Here is a 16,605-nt window from a genome sequence, read left to right as displayed (position 1 = left end):
TTTTTGATGGCTCACACAAAAACCATTTGAGTTGTGAAGTTTTTTATTTTCCATGTATAGTACCTCAAAGTGTCAATTTATTCACTGTCTTGGTTATCGCCCAACTTTAACCTATACCTATTTTCTACAGCAGATGGCAGATTTGCACCGAGCCGTCTCTAGACAAATTACTACATTAGTGTAGGATTTAATTTTTCAGATATTTCTTTAAGAAAAGAAACAAAAACCTAGATTTAGTGTGTTTTTATCTAGCGCAACATCTTCTGTTTGATTTGTATATTGTTTTTTTCTACCTAAAATAAAATGTCCATCTTTTATTGATTGGTGAACATATTGCACATATCGGCTGATACCAGAACAAACCACAAGTATCGATCTCTTGTAAAAACACTTAAATATTTCTTTCTTTAATTTTATGAAAATATAAGTTATCATTGCTGAGAAGCCTTAAAGGCCACAGTTCAACCAAACATCCAACCATCAGGTAATCCAAAGCTCAGAGGAAGACGGAAAGCACAGCAAAAATTTACGACTGCCTGCAAAATGTGCTCACTGCCTTTTATTGGTTTTAATAATCAATAAATTTTACAAAAAAAAATTCAAATGTTAAAGTAAAAACTGATTTTAACAAAAAATTAAACATGTCACGTGAAATAAGTGATGGCATAAATATTCTCCTTTCAGCCGGTTCAGCAGATGAAATGACAGCATGTCATCGGTTTATCTTCAGGCTTCCTCCATTCTTTCTGCTGAACTCTTTCAGTTCTGTCAGGTTGGTGGGGAACAGCTATCAACGGCCATTTTCAAGTCCAGCAACAAATTTTATGGGATTAGTGTCTGGACTTGGACTGGGCCATTCCAGAACGTCTGTCCTGTTCAAAACCATTTCTGTGTAGCTTCAGCTGGTCGCTGTCTTGCTGGAAAATAAATCTTCTTTGAAGCCGTAGCTCTCTGGCAGATGGGAACTAATTGTCTTCCAGGATTTCTCGTTATTTAATTTTACCTTCATCCTTTACAAACCTTCCAGGGTCTATATTCTTCTTCTTCATGGTCTCTCAGGCTGTTTTCATCATCACATTGATCATATTCCTTCCATTCTTTGATGGATTGAACTGAACTCAAGAGGATGTTCAGAGCCAAGGAGATTTTTTTTCTATCCACCCCCTAACTGATACACTCACTCCTCTCAGCTGATCTCCAGTCATTCCACTCATTGTGAGACAACTGTGACCACTTGACTGGACCTCTGTTGAATTAGGTCACTCACTTTGAAGGGGGTGAATATTTATGCAATCACTAATTTATGCTACATATTTTGAAATATGTTACATACATTTCCAAATATCAACAAGCAAGCATAAAATAAAAGGCCAGCATAAAACAAAGAGGGAATATATTTTTAAAGGATCTAAGATGCATATAAACGTTTTAGTTTTACAATATTTGTCAATCTATACAAAAAAATCAACAGGATTATCATTTATGTCCTTGGTCACATTTCAGATTTCATTACTTGCAATAAGCTGGAAAAGATTTTGTAAAATACAACATGCAATCTCTGGTTTGACGTTAACAGTAGAATTACAGAACAGAATGACTCCACCTCTGAGTTCTTTTGATTAAACTGAACAAACACACAGCAACAAACTGCTGAGCCTCAACATCTGGAGATACACAGCATGTTTTACTCTGGCAGATTATTTAGTTACATCAACCGCCTGCAGTTTTCTCCATTATTCTAAACAATAACTATTTCTATCATAATGGTGGTCTGGTCACTCAGATGCTGTTAGCTTTCTATATGGCAAAAAATATGCAACAAATGAAAACATGGAAAAGGTTTTCCCTCTTAAAAATTACAACTGTTCAACATAAAGGTAATTATTGAAAGAAGCTGTATCATATCTAATGTCAATGAGTCCAACATTTAACAAATTATTTATTTTCTGGAACTCTGAGGAGGAAAAAGACGCCAATGATCAGGGCTTGTTCTTCATAGCAAGGCAGTGACAGATAATCACCAGCACTGAAAGACATTCAATGAAGAGATGAAAAAAAAAGAAAACAGAAACGGTTTTCAGTCACTATTTACATCACATTGACTTGTGAATAGAGGAAAACTTCCTTAATAAAACCAAAATATGTATAAATACTATGGAATACATGTTTAAAACAGTTTTGCAGAAACTTTGATCAGATTTACCTGCAGTACCACAGGGAACCAGCAGAAGGCGCAGCATCAGAAGGTACTGATCAATCAGAGGTGGATTCCCCACCTGAACTGTCATTCGTCCATATTTAATCTGGAGGGAAAAAAATGACAACACTATGTTAAATTATATTTTTGAACAAATGGTTGTATTTGTACTCTATGATTTTAGGTTTGACTGCCATTTAGAGGTAAGAATCACAGCATGAAGACTAAACATTAGATTTAATGGCTTAAGCTAAATTACAAGCAGCATTGTTGTAAACTAGGACTGTTAATGTATCACCACACAAATGTTCAGATTGTACGTTGCCGATTAAAAATATTACCGTTAACTGAGAAAATTTGACATGAGTTGTGTTTTGAATTTCACATGTGAAATAGTTTGCCCCAGTATGTGTTTTATTTTTGCTCTTCATGATGCAGGGGTATTGGCTGCCATCCTTGACGCCCCATGCTGATAACTCTTCTGTTGTCATCTCCAGGACCCAGTCTAGACACTGAAAACAACAGAAACAAATTAAAACCGAAATTTTCAACACTTGTAGATACTAAAAGTAAAGCAAATAAAAAAATCACCTGGATCATGACTTGGACATCGTTTCCTGTCCTCTTTGACATAAATGTGGGAAACTGTGGGTCTGGATGGTAGAATATTCTTAAGCAAGGCAATGTTTCGTTGGCTACTTTCAAATTCATTCTGCAGCCCCACAAGCAAGTTTTTCCTTCAGGTGTTTCATAAGTGAGATTCTGTAGAGCATTTTAAAACCTTCACAGTAAATAAATTTACCACCAGAAGATAAAAAGGTGAATGTGTTGGTGACTAAAGTGATCAGTACAATACAACCTAATGTCATAAAATCTTAACAAAATAAGCCAATAAAAACTCTAAGACATGAATTCAATGTCAGAGATCATGGAAAATTATAATGTCAGCCAAATTCTGCATGTGTTCCTTGATGTAATGACCAATATGAGTTTTTCTATTACCGACAGAATTACAGATTTTCTTTTTAGTATGAATGACTGATTACCAACAATTTAGACATTTATCCATTAAGAATATTTTTTGTTGGTTTGATATAATATTCCAATCTAATCTCTTGAATAATAATTAAAAAAAATCATAATTAAAATAAATAAAACTTGCTAAATGTCAGTCTGTGGGGCATTAACCTATATAATGTTACCAAGTGAACTGAATTACTGAAATACATTAACTTTTCATTAATAGTCTAATCTATGGAATATGACTAGTTGAGGACTCGTGTCTGAGTGATGCTGGCTCAGAGGGAAGCTCTCACACTGTTTTGGCTACTGCTGCCGTCGAGACAGGTAGGAGGAAAATTACACAGGAGAAAATAACATCTGAGAGAATGTTCTACACTGCTGGACATACCTTGAAATATCCTTCCTGAAAAGGCAAACATGCAAATTTTTCTGCATAAAAATAGTGGTAACACTTTATTTGAAGGGGGGTTAATAAGACTGACATGACATAACACATGTCATGAACATGAATAAGCTTTCATGAATATTTATGACTGTTGTCATAAAGCGTAATTCGGTAAATTATGACACTTAATACAAAGTTGACATTATTCAAAATGTCTTTGTTACGACAACTTGACATTAACCAAGAAATCATTACTGTTTAAACTTTACCTTTAATAACAAAGTTATCTAATTTTTAAAGTGCAATTAGTAATACTTTTAAAACAAATTTAAATCAGTAATGAGCACTAAGCATTCGTCAACAACTCGTTGACAGAAGTAAGCATGTTGTGCAACACAAATATTCACTCAGTTGGAGCACATGGTGCTAAATAGTAAAACATAACTTAACAAAGCTTCGAGGCAGATAATTGCTACAGACCTAGTATATAAATGGTTAGGAAAAATATCTGTTAGGCATAAATGGAGTTACTAAAATGAATGGAAGTCAATACAAAGTCCTAATAAGTCCTAAAATGCAAACCTATGTGTCTGTGTCCATAACTCACCTCAGAGTTTTTGTTCTCAGGAACTGCTTCTACATGATGGTAATACCCGTGTTGGAAAAACTTGTGTATGACCATTTCCACAGATTCCAAATAAGATCCAAAAAGTGGCATCTTCCTCTTCCCACTATATAAGAGAATAAAATAATTATAGTCGTCTAGACCTGTAAGAATTATCCACATATGAAATGTTTTTGTCTTCATCAGGTATGTTTAATAGGAAATATCATAAAACATAAGTTGCTGAGATATTTGTATTTTGTAAACATTAGGAACAAAAAATCTGTGGAATCATTTTAGATGAATGATTGGTTTTAGGTCTTTTTAGGATACTTGAACTATCCACTCTCCTTTACAGTTTAACCATTAATCCTTGCTGGTGCTGAATGTATGATCAATACTTATACTGTACTTAAAGAGACACTTTATAGGAAACCTAAAAATCATTTGTCACTATATTTGCATTCAATGAGGGAACACATGCTAACTAGCTTAGAGTTTCAACTCACATTGTGCTGCTGCTTCAGTAGTGATCTCTCCCATAATCTACATAATATATCAGGTTATTTTAATATCCATTATAAAATGTGGATATTTCTGCAATCACATATGGACACTTTCGGTGTCCTTGTAAAGGGAACATCTGTGATAGGAAAAATATACTTGCTCCTTGGAATAAAGTAAATAAAGAGGTGCACAGCACAAATAAAGTTTCAGGTTTGCCTAAAAAAATAAACACTTTTAATTTGAGTATTCATTTGATAGAGATTATTATGAAGCTCTAAACCTCTATCCTCTATCAAATCACAGTATAATATGTCAACATTACCTCTGCTAAAATTTGTCTTTATACCTTAACGCAGAGGTTCCCAAACTGTGGGGCAGGGGGTCGCAGGATGAACGCTGTGTGTGCAGGGGGGGGGGGGCGAGGGGGTAGGTAGGTTGGAAGAGTATAACAGGGTGTCTCTAAGAGTCTCTCTAACTCTCCCTGTTGTAATCCACAGGGGGGCACAGACAGTGCTTGGAAACCACTGGGGCCCAGGAGAAAAAAAATTGGGAACCACTGCCTTAATGTAAGGTGAGAACCTGAGGTTTGTTTGTATATCACTAATGGTAATCATAACCCTGTTAACAATTAATCAATTACTAAATTAGTTGATTAGTTATTTTATTATTTCAGCCCTAAAACACATGTATACCTTCTCCAGGAAATATGTGGTGAAGTGTCGTTACAAGATGGTGCTGACTGGTAGATGATTTCAGTATTGCCATGGCAACTCCCATCAGACAGGACAGCACACACTTTGGCTTCAGCTTCATTGGTTCTTCTGGGAATGTGGAACGTCAGACTCTCACCAGTGTTGTTCCAAACTGGAGATCTAATCAGTCAGACATGTTGGAACAGAGGAGAAAGAACCTCATTTTAGATCTCATATCATAAGAATGAAAATCAGACTCACAAATGTCAAGGATGATATTCTTCCTGGATCAATTGTTTCCTGAGCCCAACATTTTAAAATGTTTTTACTTGAGCTAGATGATCATAAAATGGTAGATTAGCATAATTAGTGACTTACTCCTGTGGTAAACAGTCCATTTCTGCCTGAACCTTGACGGCAATCACATCTGTGAGGTTGTGACCTCTCAAAATAGCGTGATTTCTGCCGTAGTAAGACACACGACTGGGAGAGACGGAGATGTTCCATGGCTGCAGAAAACACAAAATAAACTGCCTCAATGTTTTATTTTCTCTGGTGTTATTCTGAACTTGCTTTAGGGTGAGAATCAGAAGAGGGTAGAAAGTTATCCACATCTAGACTCACCACAAGGTTTGCCTTAGAGGAGGACTTTTGGCAAACACTCTCCTACAAAATAAAGAACAGGAACAAATTCAACAGGTACAAATGTCTGCTTCCATTTCGTAACCTGCTTCTTTTTACCACTCAGTATTTAACTGTTTCAGGCAGATGTTGGTTTAAAACTCAATACATAACAGGTAAACCTGTCGACTTTCTTTTAAAAACCATTTGAAAATGTGTGATTACATTCTGCTCTCCTTCACTGTCCCAGGTACAGCGGTTCTCCTTCCAGCCACATCCAGCTCTGATGCACTGCTGACATCTACGGAGAAAACAACGTGCATGGTCCTCAACATAGTTGTAGTAATATATCAGTGCACAACAATGCTAATAATTATTCTAGGTACAAACGGTGCAAAAACCCACAAAAGATTTCTATGGGGTTTTTTTTCTCATATTAATTACTTTTTCACATTCACCCAGGCCAGTTTCCTTTCTGTAAATAAATAACTACATTTATCATTTGAAAACTTTTGTAGTTAAGATTTAATTTTGGCTGATTAAAATATCATGAAATTTTAAATCTGTAAAGTGTAAATGAACTTACGAGAGTGAAGTATCAGAACAGTCGAATAGCTTTAGTTGCTTTGTCAGTGTTGTTCTGCTGAATGTAATTTGTACAGTGACATCAAGTTCTGCAAATGAAAAAATCACAGCAGTTATTTTTGACAAAATACTGTATGGAAGGAAGCATTTTAATACACTCTACATGAATGTGTACATGTAGACAGTAGGAGGTTTTTTTAGTTAGTTAATTAAACATTAAATACATAAATAAGACCAAACAAGCTGGGAAACCTTACAATTTATGCGCTACTGAAATTGTACTTAAAGTTCTGTTCAATAAAAGTAAAAGTATTTTTATATGTAAATATTATCAGATGTCCCATTGGCTACATGCAGAGTATAGATGATTCTTCTCATATTCTGTGCTTTTGGTTGCAATATGGAGCAACATGGAGGTTTGTACTGACATACACTGTAGGACACAGGAAGACTTCACCACTTTAATAGTTTATTTAGTCCATCCATCCATCCATCCATTTTCTTTCACCCTTGTCCCTCAGTGGGGTCGGGAGGGTTGCTGGTAGTTTATTTAGTCTTGGAACTAAATGAACTATTTAGTGCTCAGCAAAATATTTGTTCATTTTGGTGTGAGAACACACACTTGTGTTACACTCAACAAGTAAAAACATCTTTGTGCTATTAAGATTATATAACTCTGGGTAAAGTAGATTGAGTCACTGGTTACCCAGGTAACTGGTTCAGTGTTTTTTACCAGGTAGATTTATCAGATTAGCCTGCTTTCATACAGCATTAGGTTACATCAACACGATGGGAAATGAGAGTTTCTTGGCAGAAGATGAATAGGAACCAAGCTGATAAATAGTTCTAATTGAGCATTACAACACATAAGTGAACCCTGACAGATTTCAACATAGCTGTATGTTAGTCTAGCCTCATGCATACTGGATCAACAAATAACAGTTCACACTGGATCTTGATTTGGGATTTTCATGATTTGCACCCTGGATAAATGAAATTTAACTGAACAGGTTATCATGTCCTGTCAGAAAGTGGCTTTCACACAAGATTGTACTAACTGAGCTCCATTATGACTTTACTTTCAGCTTTTCCTGCTTTTTAAATATTCTGTAATCAAAATTAATGTAAAGTTTAGTTTTTATTATTGTGGTTTTCATTTGTAATATTTAATGATAAGCCAGATGATAAATAATGCAAGCCTATGAGTTTTCAATGATGTAGGATCAATGACAAATTTATTTACCGAACGTTACTGACCTTTAGCATTAAGATTGTCAAAGAGAATGCAGGTGCATTCTGGGTACTGAGGTTATGGCTCATTTTGCCTACGAGGCCATTCAGAGGTTGTAGAGATCTGAGAGTTGAAGTTGGACTGAATCGTCTGTGCCACAGTCAGATGTACTTTAACGACTACTTTGACCTGAGAAAGGAGCAGATAGAAGAAATAAACAACTTTTAGTTCAAACTGAATAAAGTCATTAATCTGTTATTGATTCACCTCTCCAGTGGAGTCCTTCACAACTCTGTGGGAAATCACTTCCTGTTGGTATTCATCAGGGATGGACAACCAGTCGTCTTTGCAGTCATCTTTACTAAATTTACAGCTGAAAAGAAATTGAAACATGTCATCGCGACTTTCAGAATTTTCTGAAGGATTCAGCTGCACCTGAAGTTTCTCTGACCTTTCCTGAGAGGCACACCAGACACAGAATGGATCCATACGACAGTCATCTACTCTATTGTATTCATCACAGTCTGATACTGTTACGCGCTTAATCTGGAAGAAAACTCAAAGACTCAGACACACTTTAACATGCAGTCTTGTACAAACAACATGAAAAACTAAAAAGCAAAAATGGTTACCTGTTTTTTAAACTGCAGATATATGTGTTTATGATCCACTGGATTCAGAAGGATTTTTGAAAAAACGTTTTCATTACCACTGGCCCTGTGGTGCTCCTTTGGACATGCTGGACGATTGTTCTTGTCCACAGGAAGCTGACAACAGAATAGTTCATATTTTTGTGCTTTCTAATATGAAACAATTTGAACTGCCTTGTTGCTGAAATATGCTAAATAATTAAACCTGATTGATTGAATTGTCTCTGGGGAATCTGGACTCCTGTTGCGTTACGTTTGGCTGTGGGGCAGGGGGTCGCGGGATGAACGCTGTGTGTTCATCACGCGATGAAGCTTGGTTTCTGTTGGTCTTGTGCTGAAAATTTATTACCTGCCTAGATTAGTACCACTGTACTCTCCATCAGTCCAGCCTCTTCTAGTCATTAAAAAACTACTTGGGGTTCTAATGGGATCTGTTTGCTCATGGTGCCAAACTGGCTAGGACCGCCTCTGGCTGTGGCTATAATGTAGTAGCACCACCATCAGTGTGATAATGTGTGCATGAATGGATGAATGTACTGTTAAGTACTTTGGGATCCTCTGAACTTGTTAAAGTACTTTATAAGTAAAGGCCGTTTACCATTTCCTGAAGGGACAAACTGTGAATTTCTTGAACCTTCGCTGGTTCTTTCAAACATGCTTCACTCTGTAGTTATGTGCTGGTTACATAAGACCAGCTTTGCTTATGTAAGCTGTATTATAATGGGGTAATGTTAAATGGCATGTTTGTTCTAGGGGGGCCTCTGGGTTTATCACATAAATGTTCTGGAAGGGGTTTGTGTGTCTTTAGGCTATAAACAAGCATCTCTGTTTCTGTGATTCAACTCTAACTTCCTGATAGATAATCTGAAATTGCATCTATTAGTGAGCCTTTAGAATGTATTTTAGTTTTAGCTCAATTACAGTACACCCAAATTTTGAATTATTTTCAGTGTTGTTCACTTATCTGGAATCAATAAATGAGTCTTGCCAGCAAATTATAAGAATTTTGCTCATGTCTGTACAAAGTATGTTTATAGCTGGCAGCAGGTTCATTCTTCATTGTACTGTAACTTTAATTTTCCTGGAGGAAACTCCCAAAAGGATTAATGATGTTTCTGCCTATCTATGTAGTACAGAACAACTGATCCTGTCAGAAAGTGACTTTCACACAAGATTGTGTGAAAGCCATCTCATCTTAAACAACAGTTTAAGATGAGATGTAGTATCTGTTCCTGAAACACAACCACTGACCTTAATGAGCTGCCCGTTGCTTGTTCCGATGAAGAAAACCGTCCAGCCGTCCTGCTTCACCGCCAGCACAGAGCTCATGTATTTCTTCTTGAACAGAACAGCCTGCGGTTTCAGAGACTTCGGTTCTGACTAAGAAATAGACACATTATTACATCTGATGAATATTGACGATTTGATGAATATTTTACAAATATAAAATGTTCCTTATAGACTTTATTAAGTGAGCTAAGTGTAGGTTGAGTGAATATGGTTATTTGGTTTTTGTTTAAATTGGTCAAAAAGGCAAATTGAAAAAGTCTTTTTTGAAGATGCATGTCTTCACCTAATAAACAACAATGAGGATGGTTTTATTTATTTTATTTTAAGTTAAAGCTACTGACAGATTACGTGAATGGCTACATGCAAATATTATTCTGAGGAAGGAGAGCGACATAAGTTAACATTATATACAGTAGTCTAGCGGTTCTCAACGTGGGCGGTACCGCCCCCCAGGGGGCGTTCAGAGGACTGCAGGGGGCGCTGGCGGACATTTTTACAAAAGGGGGGCGCTGGGATGCCTTTGGGGGGCGTTTGGTCGAAGGTAAACTTTACACCTTAAATGCACAACAATACCAGTTTAGACTTTGAGCAATGTTACACAATTTAATGTATTGTGTAACATTAAACCATGCTTGGCTGCAACTGTATCGATAGCTCTCTCCTTCTATTCAGTGTTTTTAGCTTCATGGCGCAGCTCCGCTCCGCATCAGTTCAGCGTTACAYCGGCTGATGACGCTGCTGTGATTCACTTTGTCTGGTATTTATGTAGGCTACATATGTTTTGGCAGTTCTGTGATCATGTCAAAGCAGCAATTTATATTAAAAAGTGTTTTATTTCCATTTGAAAGCTGCCCGCTACCATGGAAGGACAACAGAAAATCGCTCTTATAAACATGCAATTACTAAAATCACGATACCTTCACTTTGTATCCCTCTGAAAAATGAACCAATTTAAATAAAGAAATCCCTCCATGGGTGATACCACGATAGAGAGCGGTCATTTTATAGCGTTAACACCGGAGCTGTAAGTGGTCCGGTATGAACGGAGGTAATAGAACAACACAGCACTTTCAAATTTCAATAATCAGAATACCGAAATTGTTTCCGTTGTTTTAAAAGGTTTATGTCAGTCTGCCTTTTCTCCATCGATACGTTTCCCGAACGCTGCGCACCATAGGGAGTAAAGCAAAAAAGAAAAAAAAAAGAAAACGAGGCGCACATTGCGCAAAACTCTGAAACAGGAGAAGCGGGACATAAAACGGAGCKACGAACTAGATGTGAATTATGGCATAAAAACAGAGAATCCGACGCTGAACAGTGAAAAATCAACACATGATGTGAAACACATGACGATTAGGAGGCGCAGCAGGTGATGAGATTACTGATGGTCAATAAATGATAAAATAAATCTAGCAACAGGAMAKRAACTAAAGTGGACATAGCAATAAACCAAGAGATGATAATACTAATCAAAGGAAACTAAATGGAAATGAATGAAGAACAAATTGCAAGAATAAACTAAGATGCATGCATCAGGTGCATGGGAAAACATAAATCGGCGCCCCCCACTAAGGAGCGTAGAAACTCGCCTTTCTGCCTTCATCTAGTATTTTACAACATATCCTTTACCAGGTTGGTATTTATAGACAACTGAGACTGAATAGAATATAAATATTCTTTGGTAGCTGTGTTTCCATTAAAAATGTCCACAAATCTTTGTCAACATTCTTTTAATGTTGAAAACACACAATCTCTGTGTTTCCATTACAAAATTAGATTAAAATGTTGTAATTTTAATTCAAAATTAAAACTACTTTATAATGTAGTATATTTATATTTGTATAAAATTACAAAATTTTAAAATTTTTGATTTTTAGTCGCTTAATGACTTGCGCATGTAAAAATCTGAAATATTTAACTATGACAACAAATTAAATTGGAATAAATATGTCTTGCTCCACAGCATATACAGCAACTCACCGGGTTGTTTGGCTTGTTCACCGATGTATAAAAGTCAGGATCTGTGTATGAATCCCTGCTGAGATCAGGACTGATGTCAAACAGCAGCAGCTCAGTGTTTTCTCCTCCTTTATCCACACTGAACACTCCACTCCACAGGACCTGCTGTCCACCTGRGACGAYCGAGGAGGCCAGCAGTCTGCTGCCTTCACCTCCAGAGGAACTGAGAGTYGCTCCACGAMGAGACTYCAGAGTSTVASTTTTACTGGTTTYAGCCTGAARCCAGATCAGACGRACTTTGTTGGTTTCACCTCCTGATGCCACGTTGGAGAACAGATACACTGTTGAGTTGATCTGGAATCCGTCCACAAACTCTACATCAGCTTCAGTTTGGATCCCAGGTGAACTGCTGCCTGACTGATCAAGTCCAGAAAATAATCCTCCAGTCTGTCTGGGATCTGTGTTGTAAAGGTTGATTGTCTTTAAATCAGTCCCACACCTGTCCTCCTCTGTCTTGTCTCTGTGGTTCTTTATCGCTGTCAGAATGTAAGTCTCAGTCAGACCTGAATCCTCCTTCACATCCACCAGAAAGCTGACAGACCCACTGCTGCTCCTCTGAGGTCCCACCTGGATGGTGTCACTATAAACACGTTTATTGATGTTCTCCCGAATCTCACAGTAACAGTTTCGTTTTTCATTCACACCACAGCTGATCAATCTGTTGTTCTTATCAAATAAGAACATGTTAATGATAAAATTTGAGGAAAACTGAGCCGTCTCAGGGTTCTGGCTGGGGGTCACATTCAGGTTGACCCACCGATAAAGTGTCTTTACTGTAGCGACATAAAGATTGTTGTTAGCCACGGCCACCTGCTGAATATCCTCTTTAACGGTGAACTCTTGTACCTCCAGACTCCAAGCAGGGTCTCCACAGATGAAGCAGAGCAGACAGAGTAGCAGGATCATCTTGCTCTAAAGGAAGCGGCTCTGAGATAAGGACAGCCTGCGGGTCGGTTTGATTCTCAAGTCTCTGCAGAAATGTGGGTAAAAATGCTGCGACTCTCTTAGATGTGAGAGGGAGGGAGCTCAGCTTCACGTCATCTTCTCTTGATACATTTAAGCCAAAGTCTTATTCAAAGAATATTGAAGGCAAATTAGTCATAAAAGTTTTGTTGTTCAATCTTTTTCATAGATGTATTTTTATGTGCTCCCTTTGTTTCTGTTCATCATGATGGTGTTTATTTAACACCATTGACTCTGTGCTTAATATTCCACAGAATGCCTGTTTGGAAGGAGAAATATATTTAAAGATTCATCCAAGTTGTCAGTCAGAAACAGATTTTCACATAACGTCGAAGTTAAATCAAATAATTAAAGAATCGTAATTCTCCTTGTACTTAAATAGAAAATACAAACCTTTAATCCTGTCACTTTATTGTACTATAATTTCTTTTTGTTTTCCCCCTTTTTGCTATGAAATATTTCTACTATTGTGACCCAAGCCCTTGTGAGCTCATAATGCCATAGTTTTTATTCAGATCTGTAACATAAATAGCCGATAATATGGTCCGTTGTCAATATTGCACATGTTGAATCCACCAACATAACTCATTTTGGCTCCAGCTGGAATTGCCACATCACTTTTCAACATCTCTGAGAAATTTCTATTTTACTGTAGTATACTGCAATATTTCACTTTTTTTTAGAGTCACATAAAGTCAGCCTTTGATCACCTGAAGAACATGGTCTGCTCTGCATTAGAACCAGAACCTGAAACAAACATGGAGAAGCAACATTCCGTTTCTATGCACCACAAATCTGGAACAAACTTCCAAAAAACTGCAAAATGGCTGAAACACTGACTTCCTTTAAATCGAGGCTAAAACCCCCCACCTGTTCAGAGTTGCTTTTGAACTCTAAGCAATGGAACATTAACCAATCGATATGATTTTATCAATGGCATTTGACAAATGCAATGTCTGTTACTGGTTTTCAGTCGTTGACTGTATGATGGGTTTATGATGTTTTTATGTTTTCATGAAGTAAAGCTCTTTGAACTGCCTTCTTGCTGAAATGTGCTATGCGAGTAAACTTGATTATTTCAAGACAAAATAAGCTGTCGTCAGCATAAAGATGACAGTATTCTTAAACGTAGCATTAAAAAGTTAGATCATTCCAAGTCTAGATCTCTATGGAACAAGCATTACTTGAATCTTTTAAGCATTGCTTTTCTTCTTCTTCTTCTTAATGTTGTCTGCAATAAATTTTTGATAAATGGTGCAGTAGTTCTGAGGCTTAACAAGATGCATTCTCAAGATCCTTTAGTCAGATACACAAGAAGCTCATTATCACCATCCATCATGGCCGTTTCTGAGCAATGATGGAAGCCTGACTGAAACAAATAATCTTCCAGACCACGTCTCAGTAAACAGGGACCAAAGCTGCACAGATTCCTCTAGAAGTAATGTTTATAGAAGAAAACACAAGAATAAAGTGCTGCACGGAGTTATAAAAATAGTCTCTTAAATGTTCTGTTTCATCAGGAAGTTTCTGAGAAACTCTGTAAACTAACGTTCACATCAACTGCTGTGGTGACTACAGAAATTGTACATAGTTTTCTGAAATGTCAGTGGTTTTAACCACATTCTAGATGTGGTCAAAACCTGCAAAACATTTTTTTATGACTGCAGTTCTTGAGGAAGTTATACAAATTTAACAACATTGCTACCATTTAGTCAACATGTTTAGCACTTTTCTTTTTAACACTTGTAAGGTACAATTTTAAAAAGACACCATTAGTAAGGGGTTTCATTTGTGTCAGAAATAAATAGAAATCATATGTGTAGATGTTGTTGGCCTATGTTGTTGCGATGTTGCATATGTAGATGTTGCAACATAAGACATATGCAACATCTACATATGCAACATCTATATATGCTTCATACAAGTAATAATCTATTAATGTATCAATTTCAAAGCATGGGAGCCCTCGGGCTGGCGACCCGTCCAGGGTTACCCCGCCTCTCACCCGAAACATTTGCTGGAGATAGGCACCAGCACTCTTCCCGACCTCACTAGGGACAAGAGTGTATAGAAAATAGATGAATGGATGGGAGCCCTCAGGGATGTTTACTCAGTCCTTTTTTTTTTCTTCTGGTGTGATATTACTAGAACCTTCTCCATCCATCCATTTTCTTACACCCTTGTCCCTCAGTGGGGTCGGGAGGGGTGCTGGTGCCCATCTCCAGCTAGTGTACCGGGTGAGAGGTGGGGTTCACCCTGGACAGGTCGCCAGTCTGTTGCAGGGCAACACAGAGACACACAGGACAAACAACCATGCACACACACACTCATACCTAGGGACAATTTAGAGAGACTAATTAACCTGATAGTCATGTTTTTGGACTGTGGGAGGAAACCGGAGTACCCGGAGAAAACCCACGCATGCACAGGGAGAACATGCAAACTGCATGCAGAAAGACCCTGGCTGGGAATTGAACCCAGAACCTTCTTGCTGCAAGGCAACAGCTCTATTAGTACCTTCTCATTTACTACAAAAAAAGCTTGATAAATTTGCTAATGAGCTAATAGTTGTCAGACAGATGAGCACTGGCAGTTTCTGATATGAACGACATGGGCAGCCGCCCAAGGTGACTTCTATTCTGGAACTGCCTCCAGGTTTTATCTCATATCTTTTCTCTTGCAAACGTTCTTTTATATATCAGCAATGATAAGCTGATAAAGGCAATGAATGGATGGACACACCTGAAGAACCAATAGATTTGTAACAAAATGGAGTCTTGTCCCCCCAGTGAGAGCATGAGGTTTCAGCTTTGGCATAAGGACATTGTGGCCACATCTAGGCACACCAGCCACATGTGATAGATAAGCTGTAACTGCTGCTCCTCAGCTCACCACATCACAAACGGGAGCCTGAATGTGGTGAGCTCTCATGTTTCATCACACGCGATGAAGGGTACACCGTGTTCTTTGAATTGCTTTGCTGCTAAAAATGTACTAAATAACTAAAATGACCTTATCTTCTATAGAAGAGATCTGACATCCAGGCTGGTTTTTAATGTGGACAATGTCCTCTCCCTGGTTTGTTGCTGATTGTATCTCACTGATGGATCTTCCACTATTCCGATTCTCTTTGACACCATGTTTCTAATAGGGTATATGCCACAAGAGGTGGTGACATATGTGGCATAAATTTATGCCACATATGCTCCTATTGTTTTTAGCCAAAGCTGCAAGATCAGCAAGATGAAAAAGACGCAAAACTTAAAATATCTGTGAGCTACTGGTACAACAATTGAGTTTTGTGGTGTGGTGTGTCAGCCAGTTCTGAACCTCTGATATAGTCTAAGCTTTTCTGGCCTACATGGGTGGTGAGAATTTTTATATCATCACTAATAAACTTCATTAACTGACTAATAACAGAGTTAATGCATAAGTCTGTATCAATGTGAACATCATTCTGCGTAATACATTCTCTGAACATAATATTACAAATTTGGCAAAGATGTCTTGAATTCTCATACTTGATCTAATTGCACATATTTGTAGTGCACTTGAAGTTGTTTACCTTGCCTATATTTAATATGCATGTAAAATCCAAACTTTCACAAGCGTGTTTTCTAATGTTTAATACTAATGAGAAAAGATCCATAAACATACTTATCTAAGTTAATATCTCTGCAAAAATTTTGATTGGAGGTTGTATCAAAGGTGTGACGAACGGGTACCGAAACTTAAATGTTGCATAACTTTCTGAAGTAGTTCTCAGGAAATCTTGCATCTTTTGTATCTTGACATCTAAAACGGAACCAAAGCAGATATATTTCAGGAGGCTGTGTGC

At 37.4% G+C, this 16,605-nt stretch overlaps 1 protein-coding gene and 1 long non-coding RNA gene across 3 annotated transcripts; both read right to left on the bottom strand.

Moving 5' to 3' along the window:
• Window positions 1-386: 386 nt before the first annotated feature.
• On the bottom strand, window positions 387-6,699 carry LOC103459687 (uncharacterized). Its single transcript, XM_008401466.2, has 10 exons — window positions 6,616-6,699; window positions 6,255-6,330; window positions 6,033-6,074; window positions 5,787-5,917; window positions 5,409-5,588; window positions 4,213-4,336; window positions 2,789-2,959; window positions 2,539-2,709; window positions 2,204-2,303; window positions 387-2,026 (listed from the first exon to the last, which is right to left on the bottom strand). The coding sequence occupies exons 4-10, from the start codon at window positions 5,804-5,806 to the stop codon at window positions 1,980-1,982; spliced, it is 813 nt and encodes a 270-aa protein (XP_008399688.1). The 5' UTR covers window positions 5,807-5,917; window positions 6,033-6,074; window positions 6,255-6,330; window positions 6,616-6,699; the 3' UTR covers window positions 387-1,979.
• A 1,656-nt stretch (window positions 6,700-8,355) lies between these two features.
• Window positions 8,356-11,813, bottom strand: LOC103459688 (uncharacterized). Of its 2 annotated transcripts, XR_532793.2 has the most exons (4): window positions 11,766-11,813; window positions 9,747-9,875; window positions 8,478-8,612; window positions 8,356-8,391 (listed from the first exon to the last, which is right to left on the bottom strand). It is a non-coding gene; the product is annotated as an uncharacterized LOC103459688 (long non-coding RNA). The 2 variants fall into 2 exon arrangements; XR_532792.2 differs by lacking the exon at window positions 11,766-11,813 and having other exon boundaries at window positions 9,747-10,195.
• Between the last annotated feature and the right edge of the window lie 4,792 nt (window positions 11,814-16,605).

The sequence above is a fragment of the Poecilia reticulata genome, linkage group LG23, assembly GCF_000633615.1.
Source record: "Poecilia reticulata strain Guanapo linkage group LG23, Guppy_female_1.0+MT, whole genome shotgun sequence".
Lineage (NCBI taxonomy): Eukaryota > Metazoa > Chordata > Actinopteri > Cyprinodontiformes > Poeciliidae > Poecilia > Poecilia reticulata.
Note: the sequence above shows the minus strand (reverse complement) of the source record. Positions and strands in the feature narration are given on the sequence as shown.

Coding starts and splice junctions, on each gene's coding strand:
- LOC103459687 (XM_008401466.2), bottom strand. CDS start 5,806: ATGGACTGTTTACCACAGGA. Junction 2,710..2,788: donor ATGTCCAAGTCATGATCCAG/GTGATTTTTTTA, acceptor TGTTGTTTTCAG/TGTCTAGACTGGGTCCTGGA. Junction 2,304..2,538: donor TCAAATTTTCTCAGTTAACG/GTAATATTTTTA, acceptor TTTTCCCTCCAG/ATTAAATATGGACGAATGAC.